Genomic DNA, 22,353 nt, shown 5'->3' on the forward strand with positions numbered 1-22,353 from the left:
TAATATTAGTAAGATTTAATAAACATAATAATGTTATTAAATCCACACACAAAATCGTATTTATTGCGTCGGTAACAGAGAACATTTTTAAAATTGGAACATCAACTAATTTTCTATCTAAAATAATTGCCAGTACTTTCACATTTGTATCAGTGATATAATAAAGTTCACTTGTTATAAGGGCACTTAAGTCACCTGTGTCTTCCGGCTGCCGGTCACTATCCGTAAAGGTCGTCACCCAAGCGAGGAATTCCGTTACAACTAACGTCATTCTACGTAAACGTACACTTTCTTTCTAACTGAATTCTAAAAGAATGTGGCTTTTAATTCGTCTGTATTTATCCCATATAAAAATTGAGAGTTAGAATAAAAGGATTCAATCTTACGTATATAAATGCGAATGTTTAGACGGATGGATGTTTGTTTGAAGGTATCCACGGATATGATAACGGATCTTAATGAAATTTGGCATACATGTAGAACATAGTCTGGAAGAACACAAGCTACTAATTATGTTTTTTTTTAATCCGCGCAGAAGCTATATAGTACCAGTATAACTAATGTATAGCTTTCAGTAAGTTACTATTTCTTTCACTTCTTACATTTAATGCTTCTTGCCTGTAATTTATGATTTTAAGTCAGTCATACATGCAACTAAGTCTCAGAGTTAAAAAAATGTAAATATTGAAAAGAAACAGAAGTTAAAAGTTGTGATCCACTTGAGACTTATGCCAAGCATGTGAATGTTTAGAGCTGCCTTCAAGAGTAACACGTGTGCGACGTAAACACGCCAAACTCTCGCAAACGATTTACAAAACCATAAAACAAACGTAAGCAACGTGCACAGATATATCGACCCACTTTACGTCTGAAATAATTGTTCTATAGTATGTTATGTTGTTAGTTATTACCCGTTGTTTTGTATATAACTAGCTATCATCTGCGACTCCATAGATTGCATACATGAATCGTTTGGTAATCATTTAGACAATTAAAGGTATCAACTATGGCAATCTTCTCTTACAAAAAACATTCTTTTTTGAAATATCTTTTATTTTTCAGTGTCGACTGGGATGCAGTTTATGGCAATTGGGATTAAAAAATTCGTGCCAGAATGTTTGCGTAAGTTTAAAAGCATTGTGTCAAGTATAATTTATGTTTGAATAATATATGTGTTAATGAATTTTCTCGTTTACAGAACGTGACATCGGAAACTGTATTTTCTCGGGAGTTGTATTGCGTGATGGGTTGCAATGAGGCTCTTAATACTTACTTTCAAAAGTTAAGAGGTTAGATCTTTTAATATTTTAATGACTCTTATTTTCTTTATAAATTAATTTATTTATTTATCTAAATATTTAAACTATAGCTTATTTTAAGAAATGTAAATAAGGAAAACATAACATTAAGCCACTATAATTCGTCTTCTTAATTTGACTTACCGTGTGTTGCTAACAGCAATTTTTTTTTTAAGTTTAAAACATATTTTGATCTCTACTTTGTCAAAGATAATGACAGAGATGACGATATGTTTTATACAGAGACTTTATTCCCAATAGCCAATTGTTAGTTTTTATTTTTGTTTATACAATATAAATTAACAAGTTTAATTAGGTATAAATTTATATATTTTGTAGAGCTGATTGGTACACCAAGCGCTCCTGCATTAGTAGCGGACAGTCTGACAGCACGGTCGCTTTCTCTGGTATGGGAAGCGCCCGGTGTGGCCAACCTCAGTCACCTGCTGCAGTGGCGTTACGAGGAATTGCCTGGCACATGGCAGTACTACTCCAACGCGAGTCACGCTGATCGCTCTATCATACATGTTGATAATCTGCGTCCCTACACTAAATACAGAGTAAGTCTGATTAAATTGACAAGTATGGAAAGTGTCAAGAAATATTTTTAAATAAACACCGTATTTAAAAAAAAAATCTTTTGTTTGAAGTGTCTTTACATTTACAATGGTTTTGAAGCCATGTTATCCAATAGAAATAAGTCCAAAAAGGCTTCCTGTAGCCTATACGACTCGACGACTTCTGAAAGTAACTTTGATTCATACTCTCCAAGGTGTCATAGGGATATCGTTCGACCTTGTTTCATTTAATAATGTAAATACTAGTAAAATAAAAAACTTTTCACAAAATAATTTTTATCTACAGTTTCGCGTAGCTATCTTCCTCTCTGGTCGGGTGAGCAGTGGAGAGCCGGTGTACTCGGCGCCCTCTGTGGTCATATCTACGCTGGAGAGTGGCAAGCCTGCCTCGCCGCCCGCCGCCCTGCGCGCCGCCGCGCCCGACCCCAGCCGCGTCGCAATCTCGTGGCAGCCCGGACCCTTCCCTAACGGACCCCTCATCTCGTACGTGCTGCGACTTGCCGACACACAGCCCAACACTAATGATGCGTTAGAGGTAAATATTCAGAATTTGGTTTGGTAGAAAAATAAAATTATAGAGCAGTTAATATTACAATTAACAACAGTTAATTGGTCACTAAAGTCTCCTTTAGAGTATGTTTAAATGGACAGTGGTCGTGTACTAACTCTAGAGAAAAATAGGAAAAATATTACAAGAGACACATGTTTCAGTATGTTTGTGCTTTAGGACATGCCGGCGTCGAACAAGACATTGTTCTACATGTTTCAAAACCTGGCCCCAGCGCGCGAGTACGAGGTATCTGTGTCAATGCGCAACGCGGTCGGCGAGGGACCCCGCGCTTATGTCAGAATTTCTACACCTCCTCTACCCAAATGTAAGACTGACTTATTAATCATACTATTACTTCACTTGACTTAAAGTCCTATGTCCCCGTAGTGGGCAGATGGCGTCCACAATGCGCTGCCAGTTCGCTCGATCTTGGGCTCTGCGTTTGGTCTTGGGCTATGTCAGCCCGATTGCCTTCATGTCGCCAGCTACTGAGCGCAGCCATCATACTGTTAAATATACCTTAAATATAATTTTAAATTACAATAAATAAGATATAAGATACTATTTTTGGTCGATGCTTTTAATCAGTGTATTATTTTCAGCTGTTCCAAGTCAACAACCTATACTTATATTAGGCGGGGAACGTAATATTTTAGCTGCTCCCGCAAATGACATACTCGCAGATCCCATTGAGTTGTACACTACCAATGAAACTATTACGGGTACGTTAAATTAAAGATCTCTGGATATTTTTTGTATTTCGTAAAGTAGATGTCTTTATTTTAATTTATTTCTTCAGGTGTCGGATTAGATATTTCCAGCGACTCGCTTTTCGTTTCCGTATCCAGCGGTTATGTGTATCGCAATTCGTTATCTAAAAGAAGCGTCTCTCACGCCATCATCACTCCGAAGAATACGTACAAACCTTTAGATCTGTCCGTGGATTGGTTGAATCGACATTTATATATTCTTGGAGAAGTACATTATGCAAGAGATGGCAGTTTATCTAATACATCATTGTATTCTACTTGGGAAATAATTAGATGTGATTTTGAAGGAAGAAATCAAATAGTAGCATTGTCAGGGTTCAACTCAAGGCCGATTCATTTTGAAGTGGATGCATATAACGGGTAAGCAATATGAATTAATTATATATCTAAGTGAAATTACTTTTTTACGATAAATGATTTTAAAAAGTTTCAGTTTTGTAATAAAACACATTTTTGCCCTTTATATACCTGTAAAATATCATGTCTGTATTCCATAGAATAAGTGTAATTAGTTGATTAGACACGATTACAGTTAATGTTTTTAATTCTACCCACAATTAATCTCAAAAAAATTGTCAATTCATTTAAATTTGTTGCTTGTTTATAAAACGTTTTGGTAATTATTTAGGTATTTGTTCTGGGCGCTACGTGGTGTGGAACACGGGGGTCTATACCGTTTAGACCTGGCTAATATATCTAACGGCGTGCCTCACAACGCTACACTCAAGTGCATAGTCAAGGACGCACATCTCGGATCTTTTACAGTCGACCACGCCGACTTCAGGCTGCTTGTAGCACACCTCAGACGGAATACAGTACTAGCAGTTTCATTAGATGGGTTCGTATACGTGTTTTTATCAAACTATAAAATGGAGTCCATAGATCTTGATATATTATGGTAGATGACAACGGCGTATTCACTGCGAACTGCAATAAAGGTTGACTTTAAGTTTTGATCTATTAAAAGAATTTTAATAATATAAGGCCGACTACAAAAGTATAATCCGTTGGTTTAATGTGATATATTTGTCGTAGGCGCGATGTATCAGACTTCAGGCCTAACACGCAGACTCCGATGTTCTCATCCGTGAGGTCGATAGCGTACGCCAGTGGTCTGTTCTACTGGACGAACGGCAGGGAGATGTTGATAGAGGAATACCACGCGAAGAGTGACAGCTACTTCCACAACGAGTATCCTCTGGCATTCAATACTAAATTAGTAGCGACTAGTCAAGTGCTCGTGGCGCTGAGGAGCTGTCAGCCAATCCCAGTACCTGTCAACCCACCGTTAGGTGTGCAGAGTGTGATGGGCATTGACCGCTCGAAGGTGTCCTGGTCTCCGCCTCATCTACTGGGTCATCAGGGCAACGGTGCCTGGCAGCAGTGGACATTTCATTTACAATTGACACATATGGATACAGGGGAGACTATTGACATGTAAGTTCTATAATATGAATTTATTAAAACATTTAGTTACATTATTCTAATGACAATTTTCATTTTTGCAGTAAAAATATAAATGAATCCATTTGTGTGGTAAAAAATTTAAAGCAAGACACAGAATACGTTATAAAAGTAGCGGCAGAGACAGAGTCGGGATCAGGTATTTATCATTTTTTTGGTAAAATATTTTTATAATTTTATTAATTGTCAGTCATCAATAATTGTCATTTTATTTCAGGACCGTGGTCATCAGAATTCATTGGGAAAACTCTAGCCTCTAACCCTACGACATTGCACAGCACCTTACTATGGTCAGGACCTGATGGTCTACTGCAGACTGACTTGACTGGTGACAACTTGAAAACCTTGATTCACAGGTATCATCAACATTAAAATTACAATTAGATTTTCTCACGTTGTCCTCAAATTGTCTTAAGTTTTTGTGAAGGTTAACCAAACCAATTGATGTGGTTAAAATCTCTGTATTGTAATTTTCAGTGGCCACTTGAAGAACTTGTACATAACAGACATATCGTGGTACCGTGATGTTGTCTATTTGGTAACCAATGCGTCTACCGTGATGTGGTACAACTGCACATCTAAAGAGCGTGGTCTGCTGCCCGCCCTTGACAACGTCGCCAGCCTCGCTGTTGACTGGGTGGGACATAAGATATACTGGTCTAATCCCAAGCAGCAACTAGTGAGTACATTTCTTACTAATATTATAAATGCTAATGTTTGGATGGATGGACATTTGTTTGAAGGGACGAAGGTAGGAATGCTGAAATTTGACATAGATGTAGAACATAATCTTGAAGAACACATATGCTAGTGATTAAGTTTTTGCCTTATTCCGTGGGCAAGGAGTCGCGGGCGACAGCTAGTCTAAAATACTGAATGAAATATACTCCTCGTCTTCAATAGGAGCCAGCTTTACCTTTAACTGTCGCATTTAGTTGTTATCCAGTTTATGCAAGATTTTTTTCTATAGACAGAAAATATATCCTTACATGTCGACTTTTTTTGATAGTAAGTTGACTAAAAATATGAACATATGATAAACATAGATAAGTCGCGGCAACTTCGACGGCAGTGGTCGCGAGCCGGTGCCTATTGTGACGGTGGCCAAAGAACTGACCATCGACTCTTTAGCTGCCTACATCTACTGGAGCACAGGACATGCTGTCGAGGCCGCGCGTCTCAACGGAGAGAACAAGATCATTTATTATCCTGCCCAATTGTTTAGTGGGAAACAAGGTAACTAAGTTATGAAGTATCCTTTTATTTTAAAAGATTTGATCTTTTGTTATTAATTCCTTCCTCTTTAGAAATTCTTCTCTTAACTTAGATTGGGACATCAACAGACAAATTCCTGTACCTACAATAAAATTTCCTTGGTTTGTAGTAATGGGCCTCACAGCGGATTTGGAAAAGAAATGGCTGTATTGGTTGGTGCGAAGCTACGACGGTTCGGAGCTGCATCGAGCGCCGACCGCTGACAAAATATCTACTGGAATTAGTGAGGTGTGTGTACTTGTTTGACTTGTTCCTTACAATTAAGTATAATTGTCTGCTATCATCTGGTGACAAGAGTACTAGTTGGTCTTCTATATCTTACAGGACATATTTTCATTTAACTATGACATTGAACTTAAGTCTTGTGTTTATTAGGTGTCAGGTTCGTTGGTGTCGCGGCTGTCGGGTACAGCGACGCTGGGTCCGCTTTGTTATTTTAGCGGGCGTCTTGTGTGGGTGGCGGATGCGGCGCGTGCAGTGGTATCAGACCTGGCGGGCCGCTACACTGCCGAACTCATGCCCAGAGTCCATGTCATCGCTGTCAGAGATCCAACCATACATGCACAAAGCGGTACGACCCTTGAGCTCATGTTTATCTGATAAAAATATCTTATGAAACTTAACCATGTATATAACAAGTTAAATTTCATTACAGAATACATAATAGCAATACCGGAGACGATAAACGCATCATCGATAGCCATCGTGGGTTCGTGGGAGCGGTTCAACGTGACGTGGGCGCCGGCGCGCCGCGTCAACTTGCAGCATGCGAAAGTCTTTTACGACGTCAGCCTCCAGTTCGAGGGACAGTTCAAGATTGAGGTAAAGAAATTGATTACTTACTTGTTCCTCCTATTGTGTTATTAAATGTTAAGTCATCCTTACTTTTCCTTATTCCTATTTTATTATTTATCTTTATTTATGTTTGTTATAACAGAGGACAGTGGAGGTGCCGTGGGTGGAGGTGCTCGGGGAGCGGTGTCCACGGCCGTACAGCGCGGCGGAGGTGACAGTACGTGCCTACACGCACTGGGGCGGGGGCGTAGCTGCGCGTGCGCGTGCTCGCTCGCCTCCTGCCGCACCCGCGCCACCCACCGCACCCGCGCTATACGTGCAGCCCGCACACAGGTCAGAAACAAACAATCTTACTGCACGAATGGAAATTAGTGCGGACTAGTTTATAATTAACCCTTCCATCCTGAACATACTAAGCTTAGTAAATGTTTTCAGTGGGGGACCTTTGACCGCGGTGTTCCGCTGGAAAGCACCGTCGCGCTCCAACGGTGTCATCCGGCAGTACGAGGTGCAATGCTGGTCGCAGCCGGCCGCCGTCAACTCCTCTGCTCCCAGCGCGCTCGCCACTTCCCCAGCCCCCAAATCCTCGGCGTGCCCTGCCGCCATGCTGCCGCCGATGCATACGCAAATCATGCTCAGGGATCTCATGCCAAATTCTATTTATTTTTTCCGGGTAAGTCAAGCATACTTTTACGTCTGAAATAAACACTTCATTTTTTACGTGTTTTTAATTTTATGCACTAAAAGTTCGAATAACTAGTCAATTATATTTTTGTTCACTAGGTTAGAGCATACACAGACGCTGGTTACGGTGAATTTTCTCAAATAATATCAGCACCGTCCGATGAAATAAATCCAATACCGAAAGTGATGCTGTCATCACAAGAATCGATTAAGATCTTCGATTTGGACTCCGGCGAGAGTGAGATCATACCAAAGAGCATGGGCAAGCCGGTCGACTTCGTTGTCTCCACTGAGGAAAATGTCGTGTACTGGGTGAACAACCTTGAGGAAATATTCTCATCGAGAATTAATGGTAGCGGACACTATAAGGTAAATATCTAATCTATTGCTATTACTGTTAGAAACGCATCTTTTACCATGAATAGGACTTTGATAAGAAAAAAAAAATAACCTCATATTACATGACCACCGCCTCATATTTACGCCTAAAAAGGAAAGGGACGGAGAGAAGACTAAAAATAATGGGAAATAGCACATAAGAAGAATACTGAAATCTTGTCTACTCCAATAGTAATGGCTGTTTTCTTCTGTTTCAAATGTGCGTTTGTCTTCTTCAGTTAACATCAATAAACGCATCTGCAACGAGTATCTGCGCGGACTGGGTGGGGCGCGCGGTGTACTGGAGCCAGCATGAGGTGTCGGCCACCGAGTCCTACGTGGTGTACCGTGCCAGCCTCGGTATCCCCAACACGAGGCCGCTGATAACCAGGGTATTTGCTAGGAAACAACCCATCTACAGCTTACAGATAGCACCATTACACGGGTAAGGAGAAAATGTGTTCATGACGATTTTAAAGGAATATTATTTTGTGCTGAATCTTACATGAATTTTGTTCGAAATGTTTAGTTTAAATAATATAAATTACCTTTAGGTCACTGTATTGGTACGAAGAAAATAATCATCCCGGTCTGGGTACACTGATGACATCAAGGCTCAATGGATCACAAATACGCACATTTTTTTCCAATCACGACGAAACTTCACATTTACGCAGTAACTGTAATTGTCCAGAAAATCCTCAAGTGGCTAAAACTTTTACACTGGATATGACGAAAGACGACATAGAATTATACTGGGTCGATCCCTGGGTGCATCAAATTGTTGCTTCCGATATGTCGGCGTGCAAATGTAGGGTAGTCGTGGATGCCTCAAAGAAAAGATACGGCTTTACACCGATGGCGATTACCGTGGATAGTAAATATATTTATTGGTTTAATTCAACTGAAAAGTCTATTTACTACACGAACAAACTGACGAAGAGTGAGATTGAACAAGTGAAAGCGTTCTACGGATATAAGATACTGACGTTGGACCCGGCCACGCAGCCATACCCGCCTCGACAGTGTTTGTTCCCGAAAGCGCATAACTTGCATCCAACTGTCATTTCAAACTCAGCTAATAGTCTGACGCTGCAGATGCCTAAAGTTGGCAAACCAAAATACTGCCATCAGTATAATTATGAAATGGCAGCAGTCGAATATACCGTTTATTATCGTTTGAAAACGTCAAACAAGCCGACAGTTTGCGACAAGAAGACATGTTCTTATAAGATGACCACAAGCTCTGAAGTAATTCTGAACGAATTAAATCCTTTTACAAATTACACGGTGATGTTGGAAGCTACGAATTACTACGCAAAGTTACACGAAGTCGCGCCTATTGTTGGAACCCCTATGGTCTTACAAACTGCTGCGGAAGGTGAGAATTTAATTTTTTTTTGAAATTACACACATTTATATTTTAGTATAGTTTAAAAAACAGTTTTTTTTATGTCAGCCCCGACAGCTCCGAAGGACGTAAAGGCGACCGTGTTGAGCCCGGTGCTGGCACGAGTCACATGGACCCCGGACCCGGGACTTTGGTACGAACTGCATTGGGGCACGGATGACTCTTCCTCGTTGCCATTAAAAGGTAACATTACTTTAAATATACGATAATATATTAAGAAAAAGCATAATTCTCATTCTCATTATGAAATAGTTCTTTCAGTCAAACATTGAAACAACAAATTGTTGCTTCGTTTTTTTTCAGAACACAATACATTCGAGGTGTCTGAGGGCGGTAGTGCAAACATGACGCGGCTGAGTCCAGACACGCGGTACAGCGTGTGGGTGCGCGCGCGCTCAGCGCACAGCAGCCGCGCCGGAGACTCGCCCGCATTGCGCCTGCGCACCTACCCGCTGCCCGCACCTCTCGCCCTGCGCAACACCACCGCCTACGCCATGCGCGTCGTCTGGACACCTCCCACTTCGTACAATTTGCACCAGTTAGTATTAACATATTTTATACTAATTCTACTTTCAGATTGTATTATTAACTCAAAAATCTTAATATTATAAAATGCTTACTAACTGCCACACACAGTTGTTCAGTGATACCTAAGAAATCCCTTAGGGTAGATATAATATGAAGAATCTAAACTATGCGACTGTTTAAGTAAAAAGAAAAGAGTGCTGAGGCAGTTCGTAATAAAGGATATGTGATTGTAGTTACAGTGTGGAGTACAGCGAGGCAATGCCTAAGGGCGCGTGGCGGACGTGCGAGAGGGTCGCGGGGGGCGGTGTGGGCGCGGCGGAGGGCGGTGTGGGCGCGGCGGGGGGCGAGTGGCGGGCGGGGGGTCTGCGGCCGCGCACCCGATACCGCTTCCGTCTGCGCCTACAGTACGTGCCGCAAGCGCCGTACTTCTACTGGCCCAACGAAGACCTTTTCACTTATGAAACACTGGGTAATGTTTGAATCATATTACTTAATAATTCTTTGTTTGTTTTTTGTTTCGTTTTGAAATTGAATATCGTATTCAGAAGCTATTGATGCAGTTTTGTTTATATTAATTACTGTTCGTTCCAACCAGGCGACGTGCCGGGTCCGCCGGGTCCTTTACGTGTGCAGGCAGTGGGCGACAAGGTGCTCCGCGCCTGGTGGACCGAACCCGACCCCAAAGGTTATCCGGTTACAGAATACCGTGTTTGGGGAAGACCACAACATATGTAAGTTAGATATATAAATAACACAGGAAAGCTAAGGAATATATATCAATTAAAACTATATCAAAACTAGACTTTTATTTTTTATTTGCTTGCCACTTTTTTATCATAACCATGTTGTTTAAGTGACACAAATACTGAAGAAATTAGTGTGAAGAACTACAGCGAGCTGTTGCCCGCCAACTTGCCAAATGATATCGATGATGAAATGAAAATGAGGATCATACGCGAGGGACTAGAGCTACTGCACAATGGCACCGGTGAGTGATACAAACGACTTTTTTGTGTTTTATTATTTCTAAATAACTATCTCTAATATATCTGATATTGAGGTTAATAGAGAGAAAAAATGAAGATCGTATGTGTAAGCGAGTTTTAGATATGGCGGCTGGTAGAAAGTTGTCCTTAGATAGGGAAAATTGGCAGCTAGATGTATAATATATATTTGTTATTAGAATCATACTGGCTGATCGGCGCGGGCGAGGTGTCCGCGGGGTACGTGGCACATGTGCAGGCGCGCAATCAGCACGGCTGGGGCGCGCTGTCTGCGGGCGCGGTGCTGTCGGGCGCCCCGCTGGCCGCCGCGCCGCGCCCGCACCCCGCAGCTCTGGCCGCCGCATTAGCCGCTATCGCCGCACTCGCCCTCGCTGTGCCCGCCCTTCTGCTCTACAGTACGTACTGAACATAGTGCTAGCGTTGTCGTCAGTCCATACTGAGCTAGGACCTACATGAGGCGTGGTTGCTACGTGCCTTAATCAGACACACTGACTTAATGCGCACTGGTTTATATCTCCAGATATTGGATTCTCCAAGTGTATAAATTCATTTACACTCCTTGTAGACCAGTTGGTGCTACAACTAGCCATACTTTGTGTTATTATAGAACTTTTTAAATCGGTTCTTTATTCTTACAAAAGTAGAATGAGATGTTACTTTTATTTCAGCTTACAAGAATCGTAACAAAAAGAAGGCTGCTCTAGAAGCTCAGATGAACAGCTTGACGGCGCGACGCGGACCTGACGTGGAGTTGGCTACGCTGCGGCAGCTCCCTATCAGACATTCTAATAACATATTGTACAACCAGGTAAGATATTTTTTTATGAGACTTAATTGAGAAAGTAAGAGAGTAAAGTCTTTGGCCCAACCGCACCAGGGGAGAAAGAGAGGGCGGCAATAATATTCATGTTTAAAAAAAGAGACTGCGAATCAATGGAATTAAATCACATAAAATCGCCAATAAACATGTAAACAAATCTCAGGGCGCAGCAAGTCCAACAGAGGCGGAGATAGCGGCGCTGCCTCACGTGCGCCGCGACCACATCACGCTCAACAAGTTCCTCGGCTCCGGCGCATTCGGCGAGGTTTTTGAAGGTGTCGCTCGCCTCAACAACGGCACTGGTGACACTAAAGTCGCTGTCAAGACGTTAAGGAAAGGGGCTACAGAGCAGGAGAAAGCAGAGTTCCTAAAGGAAGCGGCGCTGATGTCGAACTTCAAGCACGAGCACATCCTGCGGCTGCTGGGCGTCTGTCTCGACAACGACCCTCACTACATCCTCATGGAGCTCATGGAGGCCGGGGACCTACTCAGCTATCTCCGCGCCAAGCGACCCTCATTGGTATGCTACTCTTACTGTCCTACTTTGACGTTGAATGGTTTGGATTAATGTAGATTTAGTATTAGAAATCTACAATGAATACCCTCTCAGTGCCAAAATAACGACGTTTAAACTCATTTTTTATTGGTGAAGTCTTGCCAGAAATTACATAATTTACGGACACATTGCAAACTCTGATTTTCTTGCTATTCTTTTACTTTAATTTGAATAGATGAGGAACCCCCAACCCCAATGCTGTCGATTCTAAGTAAACATAATGATAAAAGTTATATCTCAATTGAAAACATTTTCAGTACACACCGGAATCGCTAACACTACTCGACTTGCTGAACATGTGCGTGGATGTGACGAAGGGCTGCCGGTACTTGGAGGAGATGCATTTCGTGCACCGCGACCTGGCCGCCCGCAACTGTCTCGTGTCGCACCGCGCTGCCGGCAGACTCGTCAAGATCGGGGACTTCGGTCTCGCCAGAGACATATACAAGAATGACTACTACAGAAAAGAAGGGGAAGGTAAAATATGACTTATTTTCACCAATTCAAATAATAGGTGAACTTCATATCAAAGTTCTTAAAACCGTGGAACCGGTAATTAACATTACCTTATATAATTGCAGGACTTTTGCCTGTACGATGGATGGCTGTGGAGTGCTTAGTTGACGGTATATTTTCGTGTCAGTCTGACGTGTGGGCGTGGGGCGTATTATGTTGGGAGGTTAGTAACTACGTTCACAATAAGTTTCTAAGATTGATATTATGTCAAATATCCTAATGGTTTGCACCTGCATTACAAATATAGTCTTTTTCTCGTTGCTATAAAGAGCGGGTTTACAAGCCAGCCAAAATTCATGACAGGTCTTTCCATTTTCTGCTATAGGTGTTCTCCTGCTGCATCTTTTAGCACCAGCTGCTTATGATTAACATTTATCAGGTGAACCGCTTCTTAGAAATTTCTGAAACTTTTCGCAGATCCTGTCGCTGGGCCAGCAGCCGTACCCGGCGCGCACCAACCGGCAGGTGTTGGACTATGTGCGCGCAGGCGGCACGCCTGACCGCCCTCCCAACTGCCCACCGGCTCTGTAAGACTTTTATTAGTGTTACTGATTGAACTAAAACTCTTTTATCGGCTGCTACGTTATTAGGGATCTAATTAATCCAATCAAGTATAACTTATGATCTTATTTAGCACCGTACCTTTTATTATTTTTTCTATTATATTTTTAGTGTCACATGTTTTACAAACTTTTCTTATTTACCGAATACATTTTAGGTACGAGTTGCTGCAGCAGTGCTGGAGCTACAACGCGGAGGCGCGGCCGACGTTCGCTCAGTGTCTGGCGCTGGTGACGTCACTGCGCGACGCCGCACCGCCGCACGCACCGCTCGCCGCACAGCCGCAGCCGCAGCCGCACTACCTCACCCTGCTCGCTGACGGTAAGCACCTTCCACTGCGTCTTTACGACACATGATATACTTCTATTCAAATATCTTGCCTGGTCATCGGCACTCTATGCAGTGCCTTCCCCCACATCCCACAACCCCGGGTACATCTGACATTGTGTTCTACAAAACAACTCGTGTAATATGGAGCCGCCAAGATATCTAAAAACTACAATACCCTTGATTTTAGAATCCATAGATGAAGCATTTATAATATTATGCAGACCTGTGTATGTAATTCAAACGGGACAATATTTATAATACTAAGCATGTCTTTCCGACCGATACTAACCTGTGAACTAATGGATTGCGCATGCGGCATGTTCAGATGCTGTCGACAACCGCACCTACCTGCTGGACGAGAATCAAAACGCCTGCGTAGGTTCGTTTAATGCTTCATTTATTTACTATCTATATCATATGATAAATTATCAGCTCCACATTTATTGGGAAAATTAAATCTTATTTTATCATCGTCTCTAAAATATCACGACAGAATAACATAAACTATACGCATGAAATGAATAACAAAAAAGTAACAAAAAAGGTCTGTCTCACAAACATCTGAAATCCCAATGCCTAATGCCAATCATGAAAAGTCATTAAGAAAGCATGATCTCGTACAGGGATGTCATACTAAATATGCGACGTCTAAATTTTAATCAGATTTTCTGACACTATACTGTCCATATCTTTCAGATGAAGATTTCCCGGAGGCGCAAATGGAACCTTCTCGTCTGTTACCACAGCACACACCCAAGTACCTCGAGCTGATGTACGACACTGACTTGGGGGCCGAGACGCTGGATGGATACGAAGTCCCGCGCACGCCCACAGTTTATACCCCCTTCTCTAGGCACAGCATTGTCGGTGTTGCCCCCAACAGACTGATCAAACCCCCTTTGTACAGGCGGCATTCGCTACGCGCGCATCCTCTCCGGCCGCACACACTGCGCACGCAGTCACTACGAGCCAATACGCGACCACCCAATGCCACTATAATCCCCTTAAGAAATGGCATTGTAAAGCGCGCGTCTCTCTGCGAGACAGATCCTAGACCCGGCTCCTCGCACGACTTCGACAAACATATATTTAAAACACTATTCTAAACTGTGATATTAGAATTCTTTATTCCACCGATCGGCAGCTACAATTAGATGTTTAATATTAAATTATTTATTAAATGATTTTGTAAATAAAGGGATATTGTAAATATTATCGTAAGATTTAGCACTTTTGTATATCTCACGTGAGGGTTCGCCATTAGTACAAGGTTCGTGCATATCCGATGCATTTATTTCTAATTTATTCCTACTTATTTGTTAACTTTTAATAAATGTATATGTTTTGATGACTTTATTTGTATGTAAATAAATAAAAAAAAACAAATATACATATCAGAATGTATTTTATTTAAATCTAATGTAATGGACACAATGTCAACGTCATTCTTAACTATGTAGTACATAAAATTCTGTATACAACATTGTATTGTTTGTGTTAATTTTACATGAATTTAGACTCGTGAAAATAAATTGTATTTTTATTGCCTAATTGATAAATGTCCAACAAAAATATCCAGACATCACATCTATACATTTCCATCCACAAATACCTACAATATAATCCAGTTGTCTGATCTACTTTATGAAGTTAACATTCTTCCTACACATACAATTTCTGTTTACAACTAGATTTTTTTTTATTTCTTATCCTCGATGAAGCTTTCATAATTTAAAATGTTGATTTATAAAACACGAAGTATTCCACGCTAGCGAACAAACTTTTTAATAAAGAAACCAAATCAATGATAAAAGATCCAATTCAATTATAACAATATAACAAAATATTACGTTATTTCCGTTTATCTTACCTTTATTTTAAAAAAAATCTCCTGAGAAAATGACTAACTAAAGCTTGAGGTGTAGAGGTAAAATCTAACATTGAATTTCCGCCGACTTTAAACTTTTATCAAAAAAATACTGTCATCTCTATTTTTCATAGAAAAAGAAAGGGATAACAATATTTCCTTACATTTCGTCTGTAGAAATTTAATGTTAAATCCTAACAAAGTAATTTATTGTCGAAAACATCAGAATACAAATATCTATAATAATCAAAAATTGTGTTCGAAATCAAGTACATTTCTCTCATAATAATTATTACAGCAAAAAAAAACAATAGTCTGGATACTGTTACATATAAACAAAAAATAAAGTCTTATTTTCATCTACACAATGGATACCGGAGTGACATTTTATAAAATAATATCAAACAAACTTTATTTTCTTAAATTGAATAATGTCAAGCTTAAAACAATGACTCGAAGGTCTTGTTATCCTGAAACTGATATGTAAGCATGGAATATTTCTTTTTTAATTTAAAATAGAAACAAGAGAAATAGACTAAGGAGATAATTTACATAAAAATGACATTTTTGTCATCCCCTAAAAAGCGAAATGTCATTTCAAGACATTAAAAAGATAACCATATGGTTTAGTATATTGTTTCGGCAATGGAAACCCACATTTAGACATAATTTCAGTCACCATCAGCAGCCACTTCTTCTTTGATCCTCTTCTCATGCTTGATGTGGTCAGTAGTGGTGACGGCGGGCGGGTCCTGGTTGTCATCATCCTGAGCATCGTCCTTGCTGTTCTCATGCAGCAACACGTACTCGCGCTGAGAGAAGCCGAACTTTACCACGTCCCGCTCCAAAAGCTCCACATAACGACGAGGCTCTATCTTCTTGTTGTTGACAAATGTACCATTCGCTGATTCTGAAGTTGGAAATTATTATAATAAGTAAAATATTAACTGCAGTATTATAATTACGTTAAGGGCTGCAAAATATTCTGCTGCAACAATTCTTAGTATAATAAACTCAGGAACAGAGGAACGCATCTAGTTTCTCTGGTATTACGGACGTCCATGGGCATCATTTTCCTTTTAATTAAAAAACAAAGTCACGTTTTCCATGAGCTTCGTTGACCACCTTGTTATTTCTTTGGCTTGTTTACCCCCTCCTCTCAATAATAACTTGAGAAAAGGGTGTTAAACACAATTTCAACTTTTGTGAATATAATAAAGGGTAAAAATGACATATAGAGTTCTGACCTAGATCGATGACGTAAGGTCTGACGCGGCGGCCCTGCGAGCCGTCGGGTCGCGCGAATGGCGTAGCGCGGTACTGCAGCGCGGCGTGCTGCTTGCTGATGGAGGGGTGCTCCAGCGCGATGTCCACCACCTTCTTGTCGCGCCCGATCAGGAAGCACGACTGCCGGTGGATGTACAGGATCGGCAGCGCCTTGTCGCCTTTAAACGGATAGAATCTGGAAAACCAATGGATGATTTATTTTACACAACTTAAATACAAAGTAGGAGTTGTCAGCGTTTTCGTTCGCACGAGATTAAGTATATTTAGTAATAAATAGAGCCTATGTCACCATGCAATAGTGCAGCTTCCTGACAGTAAAATAATTCTTTAAATCGGTACAGTATTTTCGGAGCTTATTCAATGCAAGCAAACAAACAAACAAATCTTTTCTCTTTATAATATTATAATACTATAGAATAAATACATTGAAATGAAAATTCATATAAACATTTTAAAAAGACTAACCTCCATCTCCGTTTTGGTTGTTTAGCATCATCGGGCTCCGCGTACTTTATAACCACGCCATTGACAGTGTTGGCGTCGGCTGTCAGCTTGCCGGACAGACCGAAATCAGGTTTCTCCTTTTCACCTTCAGGTTTTCCTTCTTTCTTCACTTCTGTCTTCCCCCAGCCGTATTCCTTCTTATCATCTGCATCAGCAAATCTAAAAAAAGTATTACATAAAATTAGGTTCTATATAAAATCAAAAACATTATGACCGAAACATATTAACAAACAAACATGAAACATAACCAAACATACTTTAAGAAATAAAATGGAGCAATAACATTCATATATTTTTCAACTCATATGAAGATAATCAGAGTCCCATTTTTTTTGGGGTCTCCTAATATAATAAGGATGGTTCGATCTATGCGGTCTCACCTGCTCTTCCGTTCTCTCGGGCGGGACTCATTCTCAGTGGGTCGCGGTCGCTCCTCGCTCCTCCGGGGACGATCTCTTCGCTCCTCCCCTCCCCGAGAGCTGTCTCTCTTCTCTAATCTCTCCTTTACCGGTCTTCCCTCTCTTCCCCCATCTCTCTCTTCTCTATTCTCTGCTTTTAAGTTCTTGTCTCGATAGCGTTCGGGACTTCGGGATTTGGAATGCTCTCTGAAAATTACATTTTAAGGGTATACTGTTGAACAATGAAATTTACATTTCTTTTTAATTGGTCAATTGTCCATATCCATCCAATCAACATTTCAAAGGCAAAATGGCGCCACTGTTTAATATAGAAGTGTGCTAATTTAAAAGCAGCTGTTTAAGAGTACAATTTCTTACAAAATTGTAAATAATATTAGTATAGATATCCAGTATATAAGAATTTTATACATAACTAGGTGTCGCCCGCGACAAAATAATAGGCCTATTTGTTCTTCTAGACAAAATTCATAAAGATCTGTTGAGCCATTCCAGAGACACCTTCAAACAAACATTCATCTACTCACCATCCATCCATCCATCCATCTAAACATTCGCATTTAATTCATAATCAATAAGAAGTAAGCTAGTGTAGGTAAGATATATTTTACCTGTGATGCGGCGACGACGGTTTTTCAACCCTCGGCGGCCGCTCGCGACGAAACTCGCGATTCCTATAATTGATAAAAACAACATCAAAACTCACCAACACAACCACACTTATCATTCACACACACAAAAAAAAACGTTGTTAAAGCAAATTATTTCATATAATTTTAAATCCAAATGCCGATGCGAGTTAAGTTTAACATCGATTAAACAATTAATCGATATTAAGTGATTTTAATAAATAAAAACAATTATAATAGATTAATACGGGTCCCCTTCACCGTAGGTAAATTTTCTGATGATTTTATCAATAAATAACTAGACATATACCTGTTTTCATATTGAATTAAAAAGATGTATTTAATAAATCTTCAAGACGTAGCCTGTTTATGTGACTCCTATATACACTTACCATATACTCGTATATATATTGTTGTAGATGGTTTTAAACAATAAATTTCATCCAATCGTGGATATCTCAGTATATAATATATTCTGTTTCTGTTTATTTTAGAAAACTTATCTTCGATAAAATCTTGTATGCAGCTATGATTTTTTTTCTAATTATCTCAAATATTTTTTATTCTATTATATGAAATCTCTATATATTATTACAATCATTGTTTTTAATTCTTCTAATATTGAGCTGAGAAGCTCTAAACAATCAATGTGATGTTATCAATATAACTATGTAATATCTTTATGTATAGCAATTTTCTTCCAATATATTTCCTTTTGAAATCATGACTTTTAGGTTTGTTTTTCAATCGATATTCTTTTATCATTTGTAAATCTAAGTTTTGTTTCTTCATTCTGATACTGTACATACAATAAATAATGTTTTGTATGTATGTTTTCTAATCATTTATAAAGAAATCCATATCATCCAAATCCATGGAATGGAATAATACAGTTTTCAACGCCCATCCATCCATATTAATGTTGAAGAATCCATTATCCATGTATATTCACAATTTTTCAGGCAATCAATTTATTCCAAAAAATATAAGTATCTTGAACCAAATCTTTGGTTTTTACACTGAATGAAAAATCCACACCTTTAGTTTCAAACAGTTATATTTTCATCAAAATTATTCGTGCAATTATTTCAACCGCTAAATATATTCTTGAAATCAAATTACTGAATGATTTTCTTGATTTTGTTAAATTGTTGTAGAAGTTTATAAGACCTAAATTTATTTAGGTAAATAATCTTACTAATATTACTAAATATATTCATCACTGTTTTCATAAGGCATTCAATTTGATTTTCAGTTTAGTTAATTTCTATTTCTTCTTCCATATTCTATTGTACATATTAAGTATTTTCGAATCTTTATAAAAACTGATTAGAAGTTATATAATTCCTCAATATATTTCTTGTATAGGGTAATAGGAAGGAAATTCAGATTAACTACTTAGATAATGTACAGATATAAAATATCCAGATTAAAATAGCACAAAGATGCATTAAAAAATCCCTATAAAGCCTCCAGAAGAGATTTGCCATCAGGGCTATAAAAGCCTTCCGTACCACCTCACCAACAGCGGCTTTGGCGCTTTTCATCAATTATAGAAGAACTTAAATGCTTGATCTTTTGCAATATTCTTCACTACCATACCACTCTTTATCTAATCCCAATGGTAGTAACAGAAATAAAATACATAATTCTTTTAATAACAACCCTAGAAGGTATTTCAAACTAAGTTTCAATCCAATATACATCTTTGGAGTTTATTTATATAATATTTCACAAATGCCTAGAGTTATATTTATCATGTAATGTGAAAACATTAAAATATCTTTGCAACAGCAACATGTTCGGACCAAATTCATTATAATTTTCTGTAGAGACGTCACTGTAAAAACAAATACAGTTATTTAAACGCACTGTTAAAACACTGGCCGGTATGAACATGCAGCCGTGACCTTTTTACATGATATATATGCATATACTTATATGTTCACTATAATACTATGTGAAAGTGCTTTATATAAAAGTAATAAAATATAATGTACCTGTCGCCTGAATACCTCTCCTCGCGGTATTTGTCTCTCTTTTCGGCGTATTCTCTTTCGCGATATCTCTCCACGTCAGGTGGACCGCGTCTGTAGGAATATTTAAACAATATCTTCATCCTAATATTTAATTCTTACTACTTGCTAAATGAGAATTACGTTTTATGTTTTTTTTAAACACTAGCGTACATAATTAACTATGACTATTTTATGTTATACAGTATTAGTACATTGCAATGGCTTTATTGTATGTTAAAAATGCATATGCAAGAATTAAACATTTACTCGATTAAATACGACGAATTAAACTTTATTCAACATACATTAGACAACCTAAATCTACAGTTCTTCTTTCTAACATTAATTTCATATGTACACAGAAACCAGTATTTATAAAGTTAATTTAAAACATATAATACAAGGCTAAATTGCGAAATTGCGGCGTAAGATAGTGTATGTAGCAGACTTCGAATGGTGAATGTGATGAAGTGGCTAATATGGCTACAAGAAAATTAGTATATTACCTGTCACGATAATCCCTGACTTCATGCACTTCTCGTTGTTTGGGAGCTCCTCTATGGTCATACTGATTATTGTAACGGTTGTATCCTAAAATTATTGAATTGACAAATCATCTCAAATACTAGCACATCAGAAAACACTAGGAATTATCATTTGTAAATAGTAAAAAAGCATTAATGTTTATACATAAAGTATGGCCATAACAGATAAATATAACCATACCTCTTGAATCTTCTCTTCCTTGATAAGGTTCATCTCTGGGCCGCCTGTGGAAGTCTTCATCAGGTCTGTGCTCCTCAAATCTTGGATGTCTGTATGAAAGCATTGGATGAATGAATGTGTATGAAAATGTTATGAAAAGTACAAATTATTTGATAGTAACAAAGTGCATTTACCTTTTATATTCATCAAATTCTTTAGGTCTTTTGTTATATTCGTTAGGTGCATAATGTGGATTATGGCCATATCTTTCTCTGCTTTTATCATATACTCTGCAAAATATTTTGAACATATTTTTACGGATTTATTGAACAACCATGACTCAATATAGTTTTTAAATGTTTATATAATAACCTTTCATTGTGACCTCTGTCATATCCATATGATTCTTGATAAGATGAGTGTTCTTTACTGGAACCTCTATAGAAACGTTGGACTTCGCATTGTCTTTCATAGTTATCTGCTGATTCTGAGTGCCTCATTGGATAGTCTTTTCTAAAATAACATTATTCCTTTAGCAAATATTAAGCGGACAAAATTAACAATGACTTATTGACATTATCTGTAGTTGTTTTACATCTCTTGAATGATAGATAACTTACTGATAGTATGTGCGAGGTGGCTGGCTTCCTTCATCTGATGATTGTCGACATTCTTTAACAACACTATGCAAGCGGTGTTCTGGCTGTTCTTCTGAAACAGTTATTTAATTTTAATTTTTGGGTACTTTGTACCTATTAAATTAAAGTGCACAAGTAATGAGAACAAAACTTATGACAATATCAATGTCTGCAATGAACTTATACTACTATTAGTTTGTATTCTAACCTATATATTTATAGATATTTTCAATTTGAAAAGATAATAGTAACTTTCTAAATAAACGTACCTTCACTATGTACAGACTCTGCCCTCTTTGAATGTTTATGCTTTTGTTTTCTTTTCTTTTTGGATGTTATTTCTCCGTCACTCAAAGACGATATACTTTCAACGTTACCGCGATCTGCAGAATCTGAACGCTTCTTTTTCTTTCCATGCTTCTTCTTCTTTTTCTTATGTTTACGTTTTTTTGGTCGTTTTTGATTATCGGAGTGACTATCAGACTCTGTAGAGTTTGCACGTTTTCTTTTCTTCTTGCCCCGGTGCTCCGATACGGAGGAGTCCTCGCTTTCGCTATCCGAAGAACTACTAGATTTATCACTAGCATTTGATTCATCAGTATCTTCTGATGAAGAGTAATGGCGTTTTTTAGATTTCATTTTAATCAATTATACACAAAATATGAATTAAATACAAAATGTACGATCGAACAAGTCGAAAAATGTACGCAAAACCAAAATGTACGACACAATACGGCACAGATTAAACTCACACACAACAAAAGAAGCTTA

At 38.8% G+C, this 22,353-nt stretch overlaps 2 protein-coding genes across 3 annotated transcripts in view; one reads left to right on the top strand and one right to left on the bottom strand.

Moving 5' to 3' along the window:
* Positions 1-14,866, top strand: part of sev (receptor protein-tyrosine kinase sevenless) — a 31,107-nt gene extending 16,241 nt beyond the window's left edge. Inside the window, exons 3-38 of the mRNA XM_013317947.1 lie at positions 1,063-1,122; positions 1,199-1,289; positions 1,638-1,858; positions 2,163-2,411; positions 2,604-2,751; positions 3,029-3,148; positions 3,226-3,556; positions 3,825-4,034; positions 4,232-4,633; positions 4,705-4,799; positions 4,878-5,016; positions 5,138-5,339; positions 5,707-5,896; positions 6,045-6,163; positions 6,311-6,506; positions 6,591-6,757; positions 6,873-7,063; positions 7,166-7,403; positions 7,514-7,783; positions 8,032-8,237; positions 8,347-9,173; positions 9,252-9,386; positions 9,507-9,741; positions 9,965-10,037; positions 10,080-10,200; positions 10,327-10,462; positions 10,586-10,719; positions 10,915-11,130; positions 11,404-11,543; positions 11,719-12,075; positions 12,369-12,588; positions 12,693-12,790; positions 13,045-13,154; positions 13,346-13,509; positions 13,844-13,897; positions 14,215-14,866. Of these exons, the coding sequence (XP_013173401.1) occupies positions 1,063-1,122; positions 1,199-1,289; positions 1,638-1,858; positions 2,163-2,411; positions 2,604-2,751; positions 3,029-3,148; positions 3,226-3,556; positions 3,825-4,034; positions 4,232-4,633; positions 4,705-4,799; positions 4,878-5,016; positions 5,138-5,339; positions 5,707-5,896; positions 6,045-6,163; positions 6,311-6,506; positions 6,591-6,757; positions 6,873-7,063; positions 7,166-7,403; positions 7,514-7,783; positions 8,032-8,237; positions 8,347-9,173; positions 9,252-9,386; positions 9,507-9,741; positions 9,965-10,037; positions 10,080-10,200; positions 10,327-10,462; positions 10,586-10,719; positions 10,915-11,130; positions 11,404-11,543; positions 11,719-12,075; positions 12,369-12,588; positions 12,693-12,790; positions 13,045-13,154; positions 13,346-13,509; positions 13,844-13,897; positions 14,215-14,624 (7,275 nt within the window). The 3' untranslated portion in view covers positions 14,625-14,866. The remainder of the gene's footprint in view (positions 1-1,062; positions 1,123-1,198; positions 1,290-1,637; positions 1,859-2,162; positions 2,412-2,603; positions 2,752-3,028; positions 3,149-3,225; positions 3,557-3,824; positions 4,035-4,231; positions 4,634-4,704; positions 4,800-4,877; positions 5,017-5,137; positions 5,340-5,706; positions 5,897-6,044; positions 6,164-6,310; positions 6,507-6,590; positions 6,758-6,872; positions 7,064-7,165; positions 7,404-7,513; positions 7,784-8,031; positions 8,238-8,346; positions 9,174-9,251; positions 9,387-9,506; positions 9,742-9,964; positions 10,038-10,079; positions 10,201-10,326; positions 10,463-10,585; positions 10,720-10,914; positions 11,131-11,403; positions 11,544-11,718; positions 12,076-12,368; positions 12,589-12,692; positions 12,791-13,044; positions 13,155-13,345; positions 13,510-13,843; positions 13,898-14,214) is intronic.
* A 670-nt stretch (positions 14,867-15,536) lies between these two features.
* Positions 15,537-22,330, bottom strand: LOC106122090 (probable serine/threonine-protein kinase DDB_G0280133). 2 transcript variants are annotated; one of them, XM_013317946.1, is made up of 12 exons: positions 21,852-22,330; positions 21,565-21,652; positions 21,317-21,457; positions 21,139-21,234; positions 20,966-21,054; positions 20,746-20,830; positions 20,222-20,311; positions 18,204-18,266; positions 17,557-17,781; positions 17,138-17,335; positions 16,633-16,847; positions 15,537-16,295 (listed from the first exon to the last, which is right to left on the bottom strand). In XM_013317946.1, the coding sequence occupies exons 1-12, from the start codon at positions 22,219-22,221 to the stop codon at positions 16,057-16,059; spliced, it is 1,899 nt and encodes a 632-aa protein (XP_013173400.1). In that variant the 5' UTR covers positions 22,222-22,330; the 3' UTR covers positions 15,537-16,056. The 2 variants fall into 2 exon arrangements, with proteins under 2 accessions (XP_013173400.1, XP_013173399.1); XM_013317945.1 differs by having other exon boundaries at positions 15,538-16,295; positions 21,565-21,655; positions 21,852-22,329.
* Between the last annotated feature and the right edge of the window lie 23 nt (positions 22,331-22,353).

This window comes from Papilio xuthus, unplaced genomic scaffold (assembly GCF_000836235.2).
Source record: "Papilio xuthus unplaced genomic scaffold, Pxut_1.1 DF826933.1, whole genome shotgun sequence".
NCBI classification, from domain to species: Eukaryota; Metazoa; Arthropoda; class Insecta; order Lepidoptera; family Papilionidae; genus Papilio; species Papilio xuthus.